Here is a 20963-nt window from a genome sequence, read left to right as displayed (position 1 = left end):
TGATGACTTAATATATGTTTTTTTAATATTTATATTTTTGTTTTAGGTGGACACAATATCTTTATTTTCTGCGGTGCCCAGTGCCTCCAGCATGCTAGGAGGCGAGCGCTCTACCACTGAGCCACAACCCCAGCCCATATGCGTGTGTTTTTAAGACTTCCTCCGTCAATTTCAAATAGATTTTTCCTGGAGGGAAAGCTGTAATTTGGATGTCGCAAAAAACGACTCAGGGAGAGCTGAGGGGATGCGAGAGACCCTCGTGGGGAGGGACGGATGCCCTGGAGGGGTTGCGCTGATCCCAGGGCCTTTCTCCTCTGATTCCCCCCGACAGCTTCTCCGAGGTTCTTTGAAAAATGGGGCGGGAACTCCAACCACAGAATATTCTGTCGGCGGAGTGTAGGTGAGGGCAAAGAGAAGCCGCCGGACAGGCAGCGACCGAAGCAACTACCCGGCCACCCCCACCCCGTATGAGCCGGCGCTCATTAAACGCTCCATCAGAAGAAAACCCAAATAATTCCAAATTTCGGGAAAAGTCAAATCGGAGGGATGTAGGCCGGCCTCTACAGGATGGCCCTTCCCCAGGCCTCTCTGAATGTGAGGGCTCTATTCACAGCTCAAAGGGTAAGGTGGAGGGAAGCTGGGCAAAGATTCGATTCTTAACTCCTTCCCCGGCAAAACCGAATTACTTTCCCCAAACCGAATTACTAAGAAAGGTCCCCTCAAATCGAATTTAAACCCACTGAAACAAAACTAAAGTTACGTTTGGCCAGAACGGCCGCCCAGGGCAGGAATCGTGGTCCTGACTCCATTTCCCTGGGCAGATGTGTGCAGGTGCCGATTTCAGGCACACAAAGCGGTACTCTTAGCTCGAGAGCGTGCGGTTGGCACCACATAGAGCCCAGCCACTGCGCGGAAACTCCTGTGCAATCCTACGTGTTCAGAATGCCGCGAAGAACTGCCAGGAAGCGGTGCTGATTCGAATGGAGTTCCTGCTACCAGAAGGGTCGGAACTCCAAGTAACCTCAAGCAAGGAATACATCCGCCCCCACCCCCCGCGCGCCGCCGCGTGGGTTAATAATGCCCGAGCAATCGGTACCCAATTGTGCGTGATGGTTTTCGTCTACCGACCAGCGAAGAGCCCGCGCAGTGCACAGCGCTGATCAGGTCCAGTTGCTCTGCCTAGGGCTGACTCTGGAGGACCCCTCGGAGCTGTATTCCCTATTCTGGACCCCATTGTCTCCGGACCCCAGGACTGTTGCTGGGGACATCTTGTTAAGGACATCTTCTCATCTGACCAGGGAAGCGGGGGGGGGGGCACTTCTGGCTTTCCTAAGCAGCAGAAGCTGTGAGGTATTGGTAGTGAGAGAAGAGTTAGTTGGTCTTGTCTCTCTCCCTCCCTCGCTCCCTTCTTTCCTTTCTTTCAACCTCCTCCCTTCTTTCTTTCCCTTTTCCTCCTTTCCTTCTTTCTTTCTTTCCTTCCTTCTCCTCTTCCTCCTTCTTGGTTTTATTGTTTTTGGATTTGGGGTTTGCAACTCATTATGCAGCAAATAACAAAGCCTTCGAATCTTAATCCAGTTTGCTTCTGTTATCCTTCTGGTAGCCTTCAGACAAGGGAAATGGCTGACCTTTTGTTCATAATTTTGCTTTTAACGTGTTTGATGACTTAATATATGTTTTTTAATATTTATATTTTTGTTTTAGGTGGACACAATATGAACAGCCAGCAGCTTGGAGGCTGAGCTGGGATGGGAACCCAGGCTTGAGGCCTCTCAGGCCAGCCCTCCTTATATTCTGATCAAGCACTTGATAACTGTTCTTTCTAGCTCCCATCCCTATCACCTCCTTGTTTTTTAAGGTTGGGAAGATGTGACTCCTGTCAAAGGAGATCCTACCCTGGGGAGTCTGAAGGTGAGGAGAGCCCCCAGTTTCCCAGCTAGGTGCTCCAATCCTACATCCTTTGGATCTGTGAAGAGAGAGGTGATAATGGAGGGCAAGGTCTCCTCATTTGGGGAATGGGTTAATAATAGTACCTACTTCACAGGGTGGGGAGGGGGGAGGAGAGATGCACAGAGCTTGGTATTGAGTGATAAATTCCAAAGGACTACAGGCTGTTTCTGTCACAGCTGCTGCACAGGATAAGGATCTTACACAAATTCAGAGAAGTCCCTTGAATGCTTAGGGGCTGCATTCGTACCTTTGGGTATCTCCTAGCTTTGGAGGATGTCCAAAGCCAACTGCTGCAGAGGCTGCCAGAAAACCCACCCCTGCCTTTCCTTGCAAGGGCCAGCACAGAAAGCACTCTGGAAACATGATCCTGGGGAAGAAGTGTCTTCCACTGTCCTTTCAATTCCAGCTCACAAGCCTCTCCTCTGTGAACCCTTCCATGGCAGCCAACCCTGCCTCAAAGAGCATTGTCTTCCTCCTGTGCACCTGGAAATGTCATTCCTGGGGCCCCACGATGGTGGCCTCCCTCCAGAGGAAAATTATAGTGCTAGAAAGGAAGGTTAGGAAGGACATAGCATAGCCCCAGCTCTAAAGGAGGAGGTGGTGGCATGACTGAAGTTGGGTACAAAAAGGGGAAAGGTGGTTCCATGTGATAATAGCACTTATCCACTAAACAAACCCTCACAACCCTGTTGGATGAGAGGGGAACCATCCAACCCTGTTGGATGGTTCTCCAGCTGCCCAGAGAAGGCTCTCCTAAAGAGTCCCTTCTTCAGAGTTCCAAGGTTTCAGGGTAGAGAATTCCAAACTAGGGGCCAGAGATGTATTTTCCTAGAAAACATATTTCTGTTTATTCCAGGAGGAGAGTAAAATTTGAAATAGATTTGCTCTCTTCCCTCCAGGATAACTGATTGTGAGCTTCAACCACCCCTACACACCCTGGAATTTTCTGTCTCTCCAAGGAGATCTGAGTCTGGTGCCCCCCTTCCTCCAACAGGCTTCTCCTTTTCTCTGATAGTTTTTTCTCTCATCCCCCAAGACTGCTACCTTTACTCTGAGCCCTGATAATAATAGCATACTTATGTAAAACATGAAGATACCTACCAAGTTGCATACACTGAGAAAAAGGTGTGTGGGTAAGCTGAGGAACCTGAGGACTCCAGTGGGTCTACAGATGGAATTGTCTTCTCCTAACATGAAGCAACTTAGATGTGTGTAGGCAGGTATCTCTTACAGGGTAGATACACAGGCATAAATGCACCTGTGCTTGGATTTTCTATACTTTTAAGTGTGTACACCAGTGATTTGACCTCTAGATTCATGGGTTTGTATAAGGCCCAAGTACAGTGCTTTTACAGTGCTTTTAAATAGGATTTGCTATTTATCTTTGGGTATGCAGATTTGTATACATCACAGCCTAAACTGAAGATCCACAGCCTAAACTGCAGATCTATAAACGAGCCTCTCTTTTCATAGAGGGATGCTAGTGTGAACATTTGTGTAGACACCTGTATATTTCGTACATGTGAATATACGTTGTATTTGAATGGAGTCCTCGTGTAGTTGCACACATGCAGCAATAGATGATTGTACAGGTGGACACATGCCTGTCAAGTCCTTGGGTACTAATGTTTATAGGTACCTTCTGCAAATAGTATGAAAAATGCAGCCAGGGAAACAGGCCTGTTGTTATTTCATGAGCCTTCCTAGGAGCCATCAAACTGGATTCACCCCACTCCCAGACTTTGTCCTGGTTCATGCAAGGCTTCGGTCACATGCGGCGCCAGGTAAGGCGGGGTGCGGTGCAAGCAAAAGCCCAGACGGCAGATCCCTCCCGTAGCCTCGAGGGCCCACAGCAGCCACAGTGTCGCAATCAAGCCGGGGCCCCTGCCGGAAGCGGAAGCCGGCACGGGGGGCGGTGAGGCGCAGTCGCGGCGGTCGCGGCGGTCGCGGCGGTCGCGGCGTGCCAGGCGCAGGGCGCCCCGCGGGGGCGTGCGCGCCGCGCGCGTGCGGGGCAGGCTGGGCGCCGGGCGGTACCATCCCGGCCCCGGCGTCTGTTTACCAACAAACTGCTGGCGCTCTGCAGCGACGCATTCCGACGCGCTGAATAAGCCGCCAGCGCTGGCGGTCTGGTCTCAATTTCCCTGCAGATCCCCGGCAGCGGGAGCCGAATCGCCGTGCGGACCCCGAGAGCTGGACATCACGAAGGCGGGGTTTTAAGCGTCCTGTCAGCCGAGGCCCCTCCGCCCACAGTGCAGCTGCGCTCGCCCCTCGGGCATCCCAAGGCCGCCCGCTGCCTAGTACGTCTGCCATATTACCGAGGCTCTCGGGCGGCGCAACCACCCTGCAACCCCAGCACCCTTTCAGAGAAGACGCCTGGAGAGATGGGCCAGGATCCTGCGCCCCGCAACCCTCCCCTCTTCCTACTCTGGCTGCCCTGGGGGCGGGTCCCGGCTCCAAGCCTCAGTGAAGTCACCACGTGCAGTAGCCAATCCGGGGAATCTACGTGGGCGGGTCCGTCGGGTCCCGGGAACCGAACCTTGTGGATAGGAAGGGGGGCTCCCACAGACTTAGGGGGGAGGGGAAAAGCATGGGGGACACCCCCCCGGAACCCCTTTCCCGGGTGCGAGCTCTCCTCTGGAAGAGCCAGAGAGACATTTTTCACGGGATCTTAAGTGAGGGGCCGCTGGCTGGAGGTTTCGTCCGCCCAACGCCCAAGGCCCTGGAAAAAAGAGTTGGCGGAGGGAGAGGGAGACGTGCTGGGCCATGACCTAGGACCTTCGGCTTGGCCTCGGCCGCAATGACCTCTTTGCCCTGCCCCCTCCCTGGCCGGGATGTCTCCAAAGCTGTCTTTCCGAACCTCGCCCCCATCCCGTCGGTAGTGGCTGCCTACCCGCTTGGCACGTCCCCCGCAACCGCAGCCTCTCCCGATTTGTCCTACTCCGGACCGTATGGTCACCTTCTGTCCTACCCCTACACCGGGCCGGCGACGCCAGGAGACTCCTACCTGCACTGCCAGCAACCCGCGGCGCCATCTCGGCTCCTCAGCGACCCGGCTGAGAGCCCACAGGAACCAGAGACAGGTAAGTCTGGTCGTGGCGGTTCTTCCCACCTCGGGGGTTCAGCTCCCATACGCCCCTAAACTTCTTTACGGCCTGGTTTGCATGCAGCTAGCGGGATTCAAACTTTACTCCGATTCCACGGAATCTGGGGTAGGGGGGGAGGGCGAAGAGATGGGGTGGGAGGTGCAGGGGGGGCGGGGAGAGTGGGGGCAAGTTGATCTAGGTCTCCTTTCAAAACTGACCTGGTTTCGATTTGCAGTTGTATGAAGCAAGGCCGGGAAGTCTCCCTACCCCACCCCCTGGAGCAGCAAAGTTGTGTGTATCTACTGTAACGGAAAACTGCAACAATCCAGATGTGGGGGTGGGGTCCCTAACCTCTTCCTCTGGATTCTCCCCAGGTGCCCTTTTCTGAGTGGTCTAGTCTCAGAAAGCAGTATTCAAGCCAAACCCTGCCAAACAGAAATCAGGTCCTGGCTGGAGGGCTGTAGATGTAGGGGTTCCTTCTTCTCCATTCCTGGGCCCCACCCCCTTTCCCCAGACCATGCCTGACCTTGACTGGAGCCTGACTTGGCAGAATCTGGGACTAAGACCCCATCACCCATCATTCAAAGAATAGATCCAGGCTGATCAGGAAATCCCTAATCTTTCCGTGGCAGCTTCAGCCTTCTAACCAAAGGAGCATGTCATCCCTGTCAGCTCCACCCTTGACTTTGGGTACATTAGGCCCCAGTTCCTGTTGCCTGGAACACCTTTGAGCTTCTGAGAAAGTACTTGCTCACTGAAAGACCTCAACAAAGCCAATGAGCTAGCAGGTCTTCCTGGCCTTGGAGTTGACATACTCACTGACCCTGGAAGTGCCCTGTACATACTCCCATCTGCACTGGCTCCAGCTTAGACTCCAGGTTCCCTGCACTGCTTGCTCTCACCTCATTGTCCCCAAATGTGCCAAAGACAAGTGTCTTTGGCACATTTTTCTCCATGGATGCATGTCCACCATGCAGCTTCTCTGCAATCAGCTCAGGACCAAGACATCTCCTCTCTTCCCTGTTGTTCTGACATGAACACATGAACCATCAGAGCCAGAGTGACCCTAGAATTTGGGCACTCAATTTCTCAAACTGAGGCATGAAAAAAGGGTATTCATGGGTCAAGGATACAGCCTGTTTTCTAGGTTCTTGGCCTTTGCAAATCCATTTTCACCGCATGGGGCCTGAAAAGAGGACTTTAGGAAACTTTCTTAGAACACGGGAAAGTTAACTGTCTTCTGTGGCAAAACTGGGGTTGCCTCTTCCAAGGCTGCTGGGTCAGGTTTATGGAGTGACATTTGGTGGTGGTGATGGCAGGGTCTTACAGATCTAGTTTCTCCCAAATTCCTTGGACTTCTTTTTACCCTAGTACAGTGTGTTCCATGTGCTGCAACATGTATGTTTTGGGAGTAGGGTAAGATTAACCAGACTTTACCCTTGAGGTAACTGTTCAAGTGATGTGGGTGTCCTCAGTTCTGCCTTCCACATTTTCCTGGTCATCTCTTTGCTTGAACTAAAGACAGTGAGTGGAGAGATTCTTTTCTTACAACCTTTACCCGTATCCAACGAAAAGCAGCACACACCACTGTCCTTAAAATAGATTGTAGCATTTCTCTGTTGAAACTGTTGTGTTCAGTTCGCCATAGAGTCAGAGGGGTGTGAGAGCAAGAGGTTCTCCTAACCCCAAACCCCTTAGTGTTCATCCCCGCCCCAGGGAGGGGTTTGGCTCCAAGTGAGCCAGCACTACACACCCCTTAGAGCCGGCGGGTGCGGTGCGGTGGCGCCCGGAGAGAGGCCCTGAGGCTCCATTATCGCGACTAGTGCAGATCCAGTTGTGACTTGCTGCAACTGGCGTGGAGAAGACTGCAGGTCGGGAAGAAACTTGGAGCTGGGTGGGCTCCCAGAGTTGGGGCGCGGTGGGCTCCGAGAGTTCAGCAGCAGCGGCTGCCCTGTCTTAGCCGCTGTCAGTGCGTCACCGCCGGAATTGCGCTGTCCACGCAGCCAGAAAGGCGCGGGTGGTCGCTCGATTGCCAGCCCCGGGTTTCGAGCACTGGGTTCAAGCAGGGGAGGCAGGACAGGCGCGGGCGGGAGCGGAAACCTAACTGTTTTTCTGGGAATTGGCTGAGGCTGGGGTCGAAGGAGGAGGATCTGAGAAGCCCGCAGCGCCCGAGGCCACTGGTGTGGGATGCGGGGGAGGTGAAGGCAACCGATGACCGCGGCCGGCTAAGGGCGGGGACCCTGACGAGGGTGGGGTGAGCCAGACTAGGAGAATACAGGGGAGGGGGAGGGCGAGGGGACCAAAGCCGCACCGGAGCGCCCGGGTCCGCGGGACAGATCCCTATGGAATATGGCCAACGTTGCCCTAAGCCCGCGGGCGCTCCGGCTGCTCCATCCACTCGGCTACCCTCATCTTCCTAGGGTGGTCTCCGTTGTTCGCGTAGAATGGCTCAGGTCGGGAACAATGACCCGGAGGAGTCGAAGCCCCTTGCCCCCACCCGGCGGCATTCTAGGGCCCAGCTGTCCAGCAGCCGAGATTCCTGGAGAGCGAGGAGGACCGGATATCTCGCTGCAGCGGCGTCGCAGAGCGATCCAGGAGCGGCCCTGCCGGCCTGCGCTGCGGGCTCTGCATTCTCCGCAGCCGGGGGAACCTTGCGGGGACCTTCTGTGCCTGCAGTCCAGCTGAGGACAGGGCTTCCCATATCGACCTGGCTTCTGGGGGTTTCTTAAAACGTCTCCCCGGAGCCAGTCGGCCGGGGAAGGAGTGTGTGGGGAGAGAGATGGACACCCTTCTTCAGGAGAGGAGCGGCCCATTACTGTAGGGGAAACATGGCAAACCCCAATGCTGACCTTGACGCCCGCTCAGCCCCGCCTTTCAAGCAGCAAAAGGGTGCCAGGTGGACCCTATCTCTGGTTTCTGAGCATTGTTTTTGAGACCCCTGCGCCTGGAATGCACTTCCCGTCATTTTCAGGCCTCCTCTCAGCCCTAGACTCAGTCTTTTGCCCCGCCCTATCCCATACCGCTGCCTTTCCAACCGCTGAACTCTGACCTCCCACCCCCAGGTGTGGGTGTATTCTCTCTCTGGCCCTTGGGCTTTCTGCACACAAAATCCATGTTTGGGAGCACCCTGAGGGCAAGAGCTGGGTCTTGTATCCCCTGGCGCACATGGAGCAGTGGGGATTGAAAAGAGAAGGACAGGAGAAGGACGTGAGCTGTGCCTTTTACTAATCTTCTGCTGGTATGAAGAAGAGGTACAAGCTAGCCTGTGAAACTGCCTGTCCTACAGTGTTAATTCCCACGCATACCATCTTGTCCCCCAGAATCCGAGAAGCCAGTGCTGTCCCCGGATGCCTCCCAACAGCACCTGCTTGCCCCCACCAAGAAGCAGCGCAAGCCAAGGACCATCTATTCGAGCCTGCAGCTGCAGCACCTAAACCAGCGTTTCCAGCATACGCAGTACCTGGCACTGCCCGAGAGGGCCCAGCTGGCAGCACAGCTGGGCCTCACCCAGACGCAGGTGGGGCCAGTCCCATCCTTCAGGAGTGCAAAACTTCCCCAGTGCCTGCTCGCTGGGAACTCGCCCCCCAGGTGTGAATGAATGACAATTTCCCTGGCCCAGTTGACACAGTTCTCCAGGGAGTATTCATAGCTGGTCCTCATCAAGTGTTGGGGGAATGTATTAGAAAAATGTTGTGGGGTAGGCGGTGGGTGTTGGTTCAAGGGAGGAGAGCACCCCAGGCTGGAGAAATGGATACTAGCTCAGGGGACTTCCTGGACTATGCAGAACTAGAGCAAAATGTTTCCAACCTCAGCTCTTCTTCCTGGACTTGCTCCCTATAGCCAGGGATCTTTTCATACATATTCCTGATCTTTTATTCTGTCCCCTTTTCTCTCCAAAGGTAAAGATCTGGTTTCAGAATAAACGCTCCAAATACAAGAAGCTCCTGAAGCAGAACTCTGGGGGCCAGGAAGCGGACTTCCCTGGGAGACCCGCTTCCCTGTCTCCCTGCTCTCCACCCCTTCCATACCTCTGGGATTTACCCAAGGCAGGTGCCCTGCCCACTGGTGGCTATGGCAACAGCTTTGGAGCCTGGTATCAGCATCATTCCCCAGATGTACTGGCTTCACCTCAAATGATGTGAGTCTGGGAAGGAGGGCAGGTCAGGCCAGTCCTGCCAAGCCCAAGACTGGTGCACCTGCATCCCTTCTGGAACAAGAGGAAACCAGCTCCAGGTGGGTTTTCTTGAAGGATGAGGAGCTAGAAGAGAAAAGGGGACAGGATGGAGTCCTGTTCCCTTAATCCAAACAGCTAACTCAAGGACTTAAGCCTTTGCCACTGTCCCCGAGACTACCACAGATTGGACACCTTTCCTCCAAATGGATAAAGACTCTGCAGAAAGTGTCATTGGCTGGAGTTTAGTCTGTCCCCAGGACCCTTGATTTTGCCACTCCTCTCTTGCTTCAAAGGACTGCAGCCCCACCATTGCCTGGGGTCAAAACCAGGAGGAAACACTGAATATTTGTTCTCCATGTACCTTGGACCCTGCACCACCTGTTTGTGAGCCAGAGCAGAAGTGGATATCCAGAGTCTTCAAAGCTGACCACCATCAGGTCCCACCCTCTGATACTTCCATATCTGGGGGTATAGCTAAGTGACAGAGCTTAGCATGCACGAGGCTCTAGGTTCAATCATCAGTACCCAAACTTAGCAAAACATACAAACATGGAGTTTGTGGACCTGTGGTTAATTTATGCTCCTCTCCTATAAAAGTCCTTTCCCCACATGTCTATGCATTTTAAGTAGATAATATACCCAATTATCCATACAATTCAACAGCTATTTATTAAAAGCCTATTCCCTCCTACTCCCCACCCCTAATATAGAACAACATGCACATATTCTTGGAAACCCAGCAGACTAATACTTAAGGGCAAATGGGGACAAACAGGTTCTTTGGATGGTTGCAGGTATAGACACCCCCAAATAGGTGGGGCAGGCCTGGCAATGCACTCCTTATCCTGCCTCCGTCCAAATGAACTGCTCAGGTTTATAACCAATCTGACTAGCATCCAACTCTTCCCATCCATATACCATGAGCTTCTACAGATTAAAGTTTGTACAAAAACCTGAGTGACGGCTGCGAGGTGTTTGTCTCCTGAGCTATGCTGGGGTGGGGGCTAGTTGCTCAACTCTCCCATCTGACTTGCAGAAGTCAGAGGTACTGGATTCCACTTTTGCCTCTGCCACTGACTGGCTCTGTGGTTCTAGCTGTGGAATGTTCTAATAATATTCATAGTTTTCATATGCTCTGGTGTGAAACTGGAAGATGAGCATGCTGGAAGGAAGAAGGTGGGAATGGCCTTTACCAGGAGATCCTTTCCTGACCCAGTTGCACAGGGAGCAAGGCACCTCACAGCCCCCATGCTCCACCTGCAGCCTGGGCAGTGGCCCTACTCACCCTGGGAGAGGACACGCCAGACCAGTCCTACTGGGAGAAGTGTGCTGCTAGGAGGTGGAATGGCCTCAGCCCAGCTCAGGGAATGAGGAGGCAGGAGGGAAAGAAAACACCAGGGCAAACCAGAATTCTCTTCCAGCCAACACATATTGGGTAAAGCCTCTGCTGAGTGTGAGGTCCTGGGGATACCATGGTGACCAAGCAGACACTTCAGGCTAACAGAGAGCCAGACAAATGACCAGAGATAGTGTGGCAAATGCCAGGTGGAGGGCAGGACTGAGGACAGGGTTGGACGCTGTGCAAGGGCTCCAGTTCAGCCTGGGCCGATGGAGTCAATGCTAGGTGACAATTCTGGACAGCTCAGGGTGCAGCAAGACACAGCTGTGACTCATAGCCACTACACCCCACTGCACACAGCACAGGGCTTAGAGAACTGTGGGAGAAGGGTTGAGGAAAAGCGAGAACCATTTAGGGAATCCAGCCCAGAATGGCCCCCAGGGCTGGGGAGGGGCCTTCAATTCCAAGACTCCCAAGTCAAGCTGCCCTCTTGTTGCCTAAACCTGTTCCCAGGCTCTGCAAGCTCAGGGCTGGCCCCAGGCAAAAAAGCCCACCAGGCTCCTCAGGCCAACCCAGCCCCAGAGAGAAGCTGGCTTGGGATCATATGTAGGGTAGAAGGGGCGTCCCATTAGATTGAAGGCCCATCCCAATGAGCAATTAGTCCTCCCTGTACCACTTCTGGGTCAGTGGCCACTCTCATTCCCCAAAACACACATGGGATGGCAAAGGGCACCGGGTGGGCCAAAGCAGAGGCCTGGAGCAGAGAGGAGTGGGAGTGCTCAGAGGAGAGGCGCTGACTTCTTTCTCAATGCCTTCCCTCATCCAAGGACCCTAGCTCCAAGGCTCTCAGGGGTGGCCCAGCCCCAGATCCCTCCTCTGGGTCTTCTCTAAGGCCACAGGCCCTGAGGGCAGCTGTTCCCTTCCACTTCGGGTTGCACACTCCTCTTTCCACAGAGTGGAGATAAGATCTACCACCCCATCTCGGAAAGCCTCCAAAGGCAGATTAATTGGACAGCCCAACACAAGTCGCATCGTTAAAACAACAGCTCGGTTGTAAAGTTAAGTAGCAGAAGGAGCGTAATTGCTCTCCCAGCCAGCGGCCAGCTGAGCCGACAACATCCCTCTGCCTTACCCGCTCCGCCCTTTCCAGGGGAAACAGGGATCTCTTTTCCACTTGGGATCTGGTCCAGTTTCCCGGGGCTCCTGGGTGGGGATGCACCTGGAGCCCCAGTGGAGGAGGTGCCGGCTCCCATCCCTCAAGCCATCAAGGCTGTAAAAGGGGAACCCTGTGGTCTCTTGGTCTCTTCCCAGGAGGAAGAAGCCCTGCTGGGAGCAATAAAAGAAGGGGAACAAGGAATTCCACAACTCTGCCTCTTGCTAGCTGTGTGACTTCTGGCAAGTTTCTTAACCTCTCTTGGAGGTTTGTTTCTTCCCCTCTAAGATGGGAATGCTAATAGGACATGTTTCAGTGGTGTGGTTGTGATGATCAAATGAGATAGTGCTTGTAACATGCTTGACACAGTGCCTGGAACATAGTAAGCACTTAATAAATGGCATTTATAGCTGCAGTTTTGATCACTGGGGAGGGAGGGGCCACAGTGTGGGCGAGTTCATATTGCCATCCATTCTCCTCTCTCCCCTGGCAGACCTGCCTCCGGAAGGCGGAGAAGAGGAATCAGGCTGGAGACAGAACCCCACACATCTCTGATCATCACCATTTGAGAACAGGACACAGGCAAGGTCCCAAATGCAAAAGGGCCGGCTGCTTGTGCGTCTTGAAGTGGGCTGAGACTGGAAAATGGGAAAGCATGTCCAGGGCACCAGTTATCCCATCTGTGTGTCTGCCTCCGGAAAGCTGACTTGGGGCGTCCCCTCCCTCTGGGTCACTCACCTTCTCTTTCCCCACATGCTATTTTAAGGCTTGCCCCCCATTCTCTCCTCCAGCAAAATGAGATTCAATTAATTCAATTAAAGCAATTTTGGAAGCAGCTCCTGAAGGCTTTCAATGTGAGATAATTACAAGTAATTTGCTTCTGTGAGGAGGAAAAGGTTACACGGGGTCTGGTGGGGAAGGAGGTAGCCCCCTCCTCACCAAATGCACACAGATCTAGAAAGATTCCACACAGCAATCTTAGCTGCCCTCCCATTGGCCAAATTACTTGCAGGTGGGAAGACAGAGCTTGGTGGTGGGAGGGGGTGGGAAGACCCTGAGTGACAGGCGGCCCCTCCTCCACCCCCAAATCCTCTGTGAAGGTGGGGGTGGGGAACTGCTTATTTCCCCGACAAAATGTCTGCATCGCCGAGGCCCATGATTACTCAGCTCCTAGCCTCATTTGAGTTTGAATGCCCGGACTTGCCTCTGGGATTGGATCCAGAGTCAATGGAATGCTATCCGGGTAGCAGAGGCCTGTGTAGACGGGGGGCCTTGGGAGATCAAGGACTTCCCCAGAAGTTATAAGAGATGTGGGTAGAGAGTGGGGAAAGCCTGAGAAGGAAAACAGCAACTTCCTGCTTCCAAGAAATTGAGGAGACACCCCTTCTCTCCCCTCCCGCCTCTCCCCTCTCCAGCACCAATGCTTTCTGGTTCTGCCTGGTGTCTAATCTCAATTCTTTCCATTGTAGTGGTGGCAGATCTCCTCTCAGCTTTCTGTCCTCAGGGGCACTGAAGCCTCTTTTTTCCCAAAAGCATCCTACAGGTGTTCCCGCCCCTACCTCACCTGGAATAACCCTTTCCTTACCAGGCCTCATTTGGCATGGGAGGAGGAAGGAAGGGGGAATATGATGTGAGGGAGGGGACCCAGACCTGGGGGCTGGGAGGCAGGGGCTCCAAGGGTGGAGGTAGCATCAGCCTCCACAAAGACCCTCTCAATCCTGCCCAAAAGGTCTGGGGTCCCCCTTTATCAGGAAGCAAGTAATGTTTAAACAATTATGGTGGAAAAAAAGAAATCACTGAGCCTAAAGAACCTCTCTCATGCCCTCCCCGCCCAGCTTTCTCCTAGCTTTTCTCTCTTTTGGAAGGATTCATTCCTTTGGCTCCCGTTTCTCCCCACTCTGCTCAGTGATCCTTTCTCTGAGATGGGCTTTTGGGCCTGGAGAGTAGGGAAAAATTCCATCGGTGAATTCTTGGTGACTTCTGCTTCTCCAGGATGAATAAGCTCAGCGATGGAAAGTGGCTGTCCCTCCATGCCTCCACTTCCCCTTGCCTGGCCAGCTCAGACTGGGTACAAAGGAGGAATCCAAGACCCATTCACTTCAAACCTCAACATGCAAAGGCCCCAAACAAATCCTTGTAGACAGGCAGACCCAGGTTCCCAAGCACAGGGAGACCATGTGTACACATTTGTACAGAAGATGCACACGTGGGCAGGCAGATATATACTACATGCACTGGCAGAGCTGCAGCCGAAAGACACGCATGTACATCTGCATGAAGCATTCCGTGGTTGTACATGGACAGACACAGAGAAATGCACTCGTGGCTCACATGTTTGCAGAGAGAAGCACAATTTGGAGGGATGATCCAAGGAGGAGATGCCCAAGGGCTTCCATGAAGGCAGACAGAAGCATGCACAGAAATCTACCGACTAGCTTCTGCTTGCGTGCACGTGCGCATGCGCAGGCATGTATGGTGGGAACGTAGGGGGCAGGTCTCTTTCTCTCTCTCTCTCCTTTTGCCCCCTTATCTTTTCCTCTACTGTTCCTGGCTCCTATATTCTAGGAACATTTCAGGGAATGTGTCAGGAGCCAGGCAGAGGCATGTCAGGAAGCTCCATGCAGTCTGGCTTCCCCAGGATCTGTTGGAGCAAAGACAGTTCTGGTGACCCTAGTGATCAGCTGTAAAGGGAGGCTGAATGGCCATAGAAATTTGATTGTGACTTTCTTGGATTCCTGGGTCCTGCTTCTTTTCCAGTTCTCTAGCAAGAACAGCTCCTGTCCCCCTTCATGGCAGGTCCCATGGCTCCCAGACATGGCCATAGTGTCTAGCTCTGCCACAGGAACCCAAAGTTCAGCTAAGAAGGGCTTAGGTGGCCCTTCCCTCAGAGGTCTTACTAGTCCCTCTTCTCCCCTGCCCTGGCTCTGACTCCAGCCTCTGGGAGGGGGGAGGGGGCTTGGTATTCACAGGGTGGCAAGAGGTATGGATGGCTCTTGCAGCCAAAAATCTGGATCTGCTACTACTTGCAGAGTAACCTTGAGCAAGTGACATACCCTGTCTGAGATTCAGATAGTTTCTCTTGCTAAGCTCTGTGTGACCACGGGATACTAATCTATATCTGCTTTGTAATGCAGATCCTGTCTCTCTCATCAGATCGAAGTTTCCTCCCCCATCTGACTGGGTGCATTCTGCAGTTTTTTCCAACACCACAGTTTGATGACGCTAAGGTCCTCATCCCTACTGGCATCCTGGGGGACATGTCTGGCCAGCCCAGGAAGGGGAAAGGAGTTGGCCCACGCTTCCTCCAAACATCAAGCATTCTGATTCAGCTCCTCACAGTGCCAGGCCTTCAGCCTTTCTGGCCCCAAGATGGAGAGATTACTTCATTTCCAGGGGAGGGTGCCGCTCTCTGTGGAATATGTGTGGAATAGATTCCTCTCAGCTCCGTGTGAACCACCCCCTTTGAGAGTTCAGTTTAATCATGGGTCAGACTGAAGGAAGGTCCTTTGCTGGCCCAAGGAGAGTCTATCCTGGCCTGTGGCCCCTGCTGTCTAAGCAATCTCCCCTTCAAGCTGATGCATAACCCCAGGATCTGGGTGACCCCACTTAGATCACGAAGCTCCTTGGGAATCCCCTTCACCCAGAGCCCACCCAAAATCACCTTCTCCGTCCTGTTTTGCACATCAGCCTGACCCGTCAGGACTTGCACGCCTCTCTCAGACTGGGGGTTGCTGGAGAGCAGGACACCCGCTTGCCCTCTCAGACTAGGGGCGCCCTCTCAGCTTGGCTAGGTGGCTCCTTCCTCTGCCAGCTCAACCCTCCCTACCCCTGATGTTCCCACTCTCTTTGGAGGGAGGTGCTCAGCCCATGGGGGTTGGGCAGAGGAGAGAGAGGGGTTGGGGACCTGTGGTCCTCACTCAGATCCTTCCCCTCCCACTGCCCACCAGGCCTGTGCAGGGCCACTAGACCTCTCCTGCCCGCTGGACTTGGGAGCTGCTTTCTCTGTCCCTGCAAGCTAGGGCCTGCCACAAACTCCTCCTCCTAGCCCTGGAGCCGCCAGGAATTCTTTGCTCCAACAGATCCTGGGGGAGCCAGACTGCACCGAGCTTCCTGACATGCCTCTGCCCGGCTCCTGTCACATTCCCTGAGCCCAGGGCGATCAGCTGGATACACTGATACGGGCTTCTTCCACCCTTGTGACCCCAAGTCTTTACCCGACCTCCTCAAAGCCCTCCCCCCCCCCCAAACCCTGAATTCTGAGTTGAGACTCATCTCTGGCTTTCAGTTCCCTCCAATCCCAGCCCTTTGGCAACCCCTCCTGAAAAATAAGAAAACCCCCTTTGCCCCCTTGAAAAATAAAATTTGCAGCTACTCAGAAGGCTGAGGCAGAAGAGTCTCAAGTTCAAGTCCAGCCTGGATTACTTAAAGAGACCCAGCCTCAAAATAAAACTTAAAAAAGGGTACTGGGGGGGGGGCTGGGGATGTGGCTCAAGAGGTAGTGCGCTCGCCCGGCATGCGTGCGGCCCGGGTTCCATCCTCAGCACCACATACAAACAAAGATGTTGTGTCCGCCGAAAACTAAAAAATAAATATTAAACTCTCTCTCCCTCACCCCCTCCTTAATTAAAAAAAAAAAAGGTACTGGGGATACAGCTCAGTGAGTGAGGACCCCTGAGTTCAAATCCTAGTATGGCTAGAAGAAGGAGGAGAAGAAAAAAAAAGGAGGAGGAAAGGAAGAAAGTCTGACTCTGGGATGCAGGTACTCAGCTGAGAGGTCTTGGGCTGGTCATTTTACCTCTCTAGGTATTTATTTCCTCACCTCTGCAGTAGGGATAATGATCAAAATGATGCCTCCAAAAATTTGGAGGAGGGATGGGGTTGTAGCTCAGGGGTAGAGCACTTGCCTAGCTTGGGCAAGAACTTGGGTACCATCCCCAGCTCTGTGGGGTGGGGTAGGGGGAAATAAAATTAAATAAATAAAAATGCAAAAAATGCTACAATACAGTAAGGATTCAGCAAGAATTATTGGTTGCATCTCCAACTACTGAGCTAAAAAATTTTCTCTGTTCATGTGGGACCCTCCCATGTACCCCTTCTCCTGTTATCCTCTTCCTCTGTTATGCTTGATTTTTTAAAACTTGCTACTAGAGATTGAACCCAGGAACACTTTAGCACTGGGCAATTTAGTGAGACTCTGCCTCAAAATAAAACTTAAAAAAGTGTGTTGGGAGCTGGATGCAGTGACGCACACCTGTATACCTGTAATCCCATCGGCTCAGGTGGCTGAGGCAGGAGGATGGCGAGTTCAAAGTCAGCCTCAGCAAAAGCGAGGTGCTAAGCAACTCAATGAGACCCTGTCTCTAAATAAAATACAAAATAGCCCTGGGGATGTGGCTCAGGGGTCACCTGAGTGACCCTGAGTTCAATCCCTGTACCAAAAAAAAAAAAAAAAAACCAAAACAAATCCCAGTACGGCTAGAAGGAGGAGGAAAAGGAAAAATAATAATTATTGTTATAATTTATTTTGAGACAAGGTCTTGCTAAGTTGCCCAGCCTGGCCTTGAACTTGTGATCCTTCTGTCTCAGCCTCCCAAGTAGCTGGATTACAGGGATTACAAATGTATGCCACTGAACCTGGTTTTCTCTGCTTGGGAGAATCTTTTGGGCTGGGGGCTACTTGTGAGCAGAGCCCTGGTGTTGGCTGTCTCCCCTGGACACCAGCAGTGTGGGTGGTAGGCTAGACAGAAGCTGTTTTGTGATGAGGGGAGGAAGTTGTACAGGCGGTAGTTAAGGGTGAGAGGAGTCTGACTGAACTTTCAGGACAGCCCCATCCACACCCCAGGTAGAAAGACACCCTAAGAGATGCTTGCCTGGTCACAGCTAAGGGAGCAGCAGACAAAGCTCTTAACTTCTTCTTTTTTTTTTTTAATTTTTTTTTTATTTTTTATTTTTTTTTAATTTTTTTTTAGTTTTCGGTGGACACAACATCTTTGTTGGTTTGTGGTGCTGAGGATCAAACCCCGGCCGCACGCATGCCAGGCGAGTGCGCTACCGCTGAGCCACATCTCCAGCCCTAACTTAACTTCTTTATCCATGACCCAGAATCCCTCCAACTAGTAAAAATGCAGAGACAAAATTGTTTCTTTTTACTACTATTGATTGGATAGTGAGAAAACTCAAGAGACTCTGGGGGATGGGAGGTGGGAGAGAAAAAGAAAAAAAGCCTCCCAGAATTAATAGAATTTTGGTATGGTGGCTGGACATCAATAAATATAAGATACCTGTAACTGTTCTCTAGTGTAGCAATAAGGAAAAATGTTCCTCTTGTAATGGAAATAATAAACAATAAAATACTGGAAGCGTATAGATGTGAAGAGTAGCTTTTTAGCTCATCAGTAACTGAAATGTATTAACCTCCACCGTGATCCCTTCTGCTGGTGCTAAGCCCGTGGCTCTGTCCTACAGGACCTTCCTTCCATTATATCTGAGGCATGGTAGACATACGTTGGAATCAAGAAAGCGTTTCCCAGTAGAGGGGGGAATTCTATAGGAGACCTCTCCACAGAGGAGGAAGGGTCAACTCTGGACTATTGAGGGTGCCTAGAACTCCCCCAGACCACCTGAGGAGCATCTTAACTGCCCATAGTTAATTTAATGCCAAACTGGTAGTACAATTTGTTAAGTCAGCATCACCATGCCTAGCCCTTTATGTGTGTTATCTTATTTACTATCCTCAGCAGCCCTATAAGATTATGATTAGCTATATGATTAGCTTAATATGATTATATGATTAGCTTAATTTTATAGGTGAAAGAAAGTAAAGCTCAGAGAGGGCAGGTGACTGACCTTAGGTTACACAGCCTCAGTTATCTCACCTGACCTTGCCACGAAATTGTGAGAATTAAATGAGATAGTGTGTCTAGGAAAGCTATCGGCATAGGACCTGGCACACAGTAGGTCTTCAGTTAGCACCTTTCCTGCCCAGATCTTGGGAGGAGCTGTCTGCTCCAGGGAGCAACTTTCCTCTCTCTCTTTCCCAGCCTGCGGCCTGCTCCCTTCAGGCCTCTGCCTTATGCTCTGCAACCCCTTCAGCCCTGGGCTGAGGACATGTCATCCTCCCCTTCCCTACTGGTGATTCCTGAGCTCAGGGCAGGCCTGACTGGCCCCAGGGGTGGGTGTGGGACAATGCCACACGCATTGCATGACGTGGCCAGGCGCCCTCAGTGCTCAGGGAAGGGCACGTGGCTGCTGCAGTTTGCCAGGTGCGAGGTGAACTGCCTGGGGTGGGGGGCGCCCCCTCCCCGGCTGCACTAATCCTCCAGGGCGGGGCGCTGCTCCAGGCTTACTCAGCACACACTTCCAATCCTGCTCTGCTCGCCCCAGGAGACAACCAAGGTATTTGGGCCTCGGAGCCACATCCCCTCCCTCCCCCTCCCAGGTTTGTCTCCTTCCAGGGTACCTGTCCTGGCTGCCCTGGGCCTTTCAGGCCTCTCTGACTCCCCACCTTGGGCAGAGAGCAGCCATCAGACTCCAGACCCTTCCTTAGAATTCTCTTGGGGCTTCACACACTGATTCTATAGACTCTTCCACCCCTTGGGAGCCTTCTAGACTCATCCCTGAGCCAGGCATTGAAGAAAAGCAATGCTGTCAGTGGGGACAGTCCAGATGGGGCCTGGGATAGTCAGAGGAGCCTCACGCTCAGAGCACAGCCTCTCATCTGCTGTGTGACCCTGGGCAAGTCACACAGTCTTCCTGGTCCTGCTTCCTGATGGTTAGAGGACATGATGCCTAGGGCCGGTGCAATCACGGTCAGCTCCTGCAGGAACAGTGACTAGGTGCCGGGCTTTCCTTTTGCCATCTTGTTTGACCCCCAGTGACCTAGAGAGGACCAGTCACCTTTCCCCTCAGCCTCACAGCTCGCTATCATTTCCTTCATGTATCCGTTGTTCCCAAGCACGCTGACTGCTAGACACTCGGTGGGTCCCTACCCTCAGTTCTGATGAGTTCCTAGTTGAGATTCTATCCTGGCTCTGCCCCAGAGAACTTGGCCACTTGCATCCAGCCCAGCAACCCCCCATCCAGGGTAAACAAAAATACCTGGTGAGGCCCACAGCTGTGCTGGGAACCAGGAACTAAGCAGCCAGGTGGGCGCTCCTCACCCTGCCTGAACAGAGCTTGCAGGGGAGGCCTGGAAAGAGTCATTGACTTGGTGGTGACAAGCATCACCCAAATGAGAAAGGAGAAAGCTGGGCTGGGGACCCAGGTTGGAGTTTCCGGACGGTTTCCCTGAGGACGGGATCTCAAGACATCCTGGGGAGGGGAACGCTGGCCCCTTGAACCTCCTGACTTCCTGGCCCCAGCCTCCTTCTGCAAGCCTCCCTCCACCGAGCCCCACCAGGACCCATCAACCTGGTCCGCCTGCCCCCTTCCCTGGGGCCCAGGAAACTCATCTCCAAGCACTTTTTAGCTTCTAAGTCTCCCAGTCGCAGGCTGCTGGGTGGTTGGTAAACAGCTTATTAAGGTGATTAACGCTGCAATTAAAGCTGGAAAAACAGAGGCCGGGGTGCTGGCTGAAGGTCTCTCCTTCCCCTCCCGGCCCTCTCCCCTTCCTCTCCGTCCCCTCCGGGCTGAGTTGATGCAACTCTGCTGACTTAGCCAACAGGGCTCTCACCTCAGGGTACCTGGAGCCCAGGCTGAGAGGTCGGGCAGCGGGGGCCTTGCTCCGTGCCCAGGACCCCCTCCCCGTCTTCCTCCTATGATCCCAGTCTCTGGAGGCTCTGCTGGAGAAGGGAGTAAGTGGTAGTGGCGGTATGGTCCCAGAGGATGGTGTACAGAGGTGGGGTCTCAGGGACAGCGTGAGCGACCTTCCTCGTCCAACCCCCAGGACAGGAGAGCAGAAGGAGTCTCCTCCCAAAAGACAAGGAGCTTGCTTTTCCAAGCTCAAGGTGTAGGGCAGCTCCTGGCCCACCTGAGGGGCTGAGAGCTGCCAGACCACCATCTTCTGTGACCCAGGATCCAGGAAAGGGTCCAGGGACCCCAGGCTCAGCACCTCCCAGCCTTCAGCGCTGCCCCATCAGGACCATGGGCTGCTGCTTTCAGACCCCCCCTCAAGGCTCCTTCCTCTTACCCCACTCCCTCTTGAAAAGGAAGCCACTCTGCAGGGAGGGTCCCCAGGGAGCATGTCCCCCAGACCCCTACATGTGCCTGGCATGTTTCCATCTTCTTTCAAGACATAATTCAAATGCTACATCTTCCATGAAGCCCTTT

At 53.0% G+C, this 20963-nt stretch overlaps 1 protein-coding gene across 1 annotated transcript; it reads left to right on the top strand.

Moving 5' to 3' along the window:
* Window positions 1-4460: 4460 nt before the first annotated feature.
* DLX4 (distal-less homeobox 4) lies at window positions 4461-9172 on the top strand (the record flags this gene model as incomplete). Its single annotated transcript, XM_081271734.1, has 3 exons — window positions 4461-5027; window positions 8351-8547; window positions 8930-9172. The coding sequence occupies exons 1-3, from the start codon at window positions 4745-4747 to the stop codon at window positions 9170-9172; spliced, it is 723 nt and encodes a 240-aa protein (XP_081127860.1). The 5' UTR covers window positions 4461-4744.
* Between the last annotated feature and the right edge of the window lie 11791 nt (window positions 9173-20963).

The sequence above is a fragment of the Spermophilus citellus genome (assembly GCF_964194105.1).
Source record: "Spermophilus citellus genome assembly, chromosome: 17".
Taxonomy (NCBI): Eukaryota; Metazoa; Chordata; class Mammalia; order Rodentia; family Sciuridae; genus Spermophilus; species Spermophilus citellus.
Note: the sequence above shows the minus strand (reverse complement) of the source record. Positions and strands in the feature narration are given on the sequence as shown.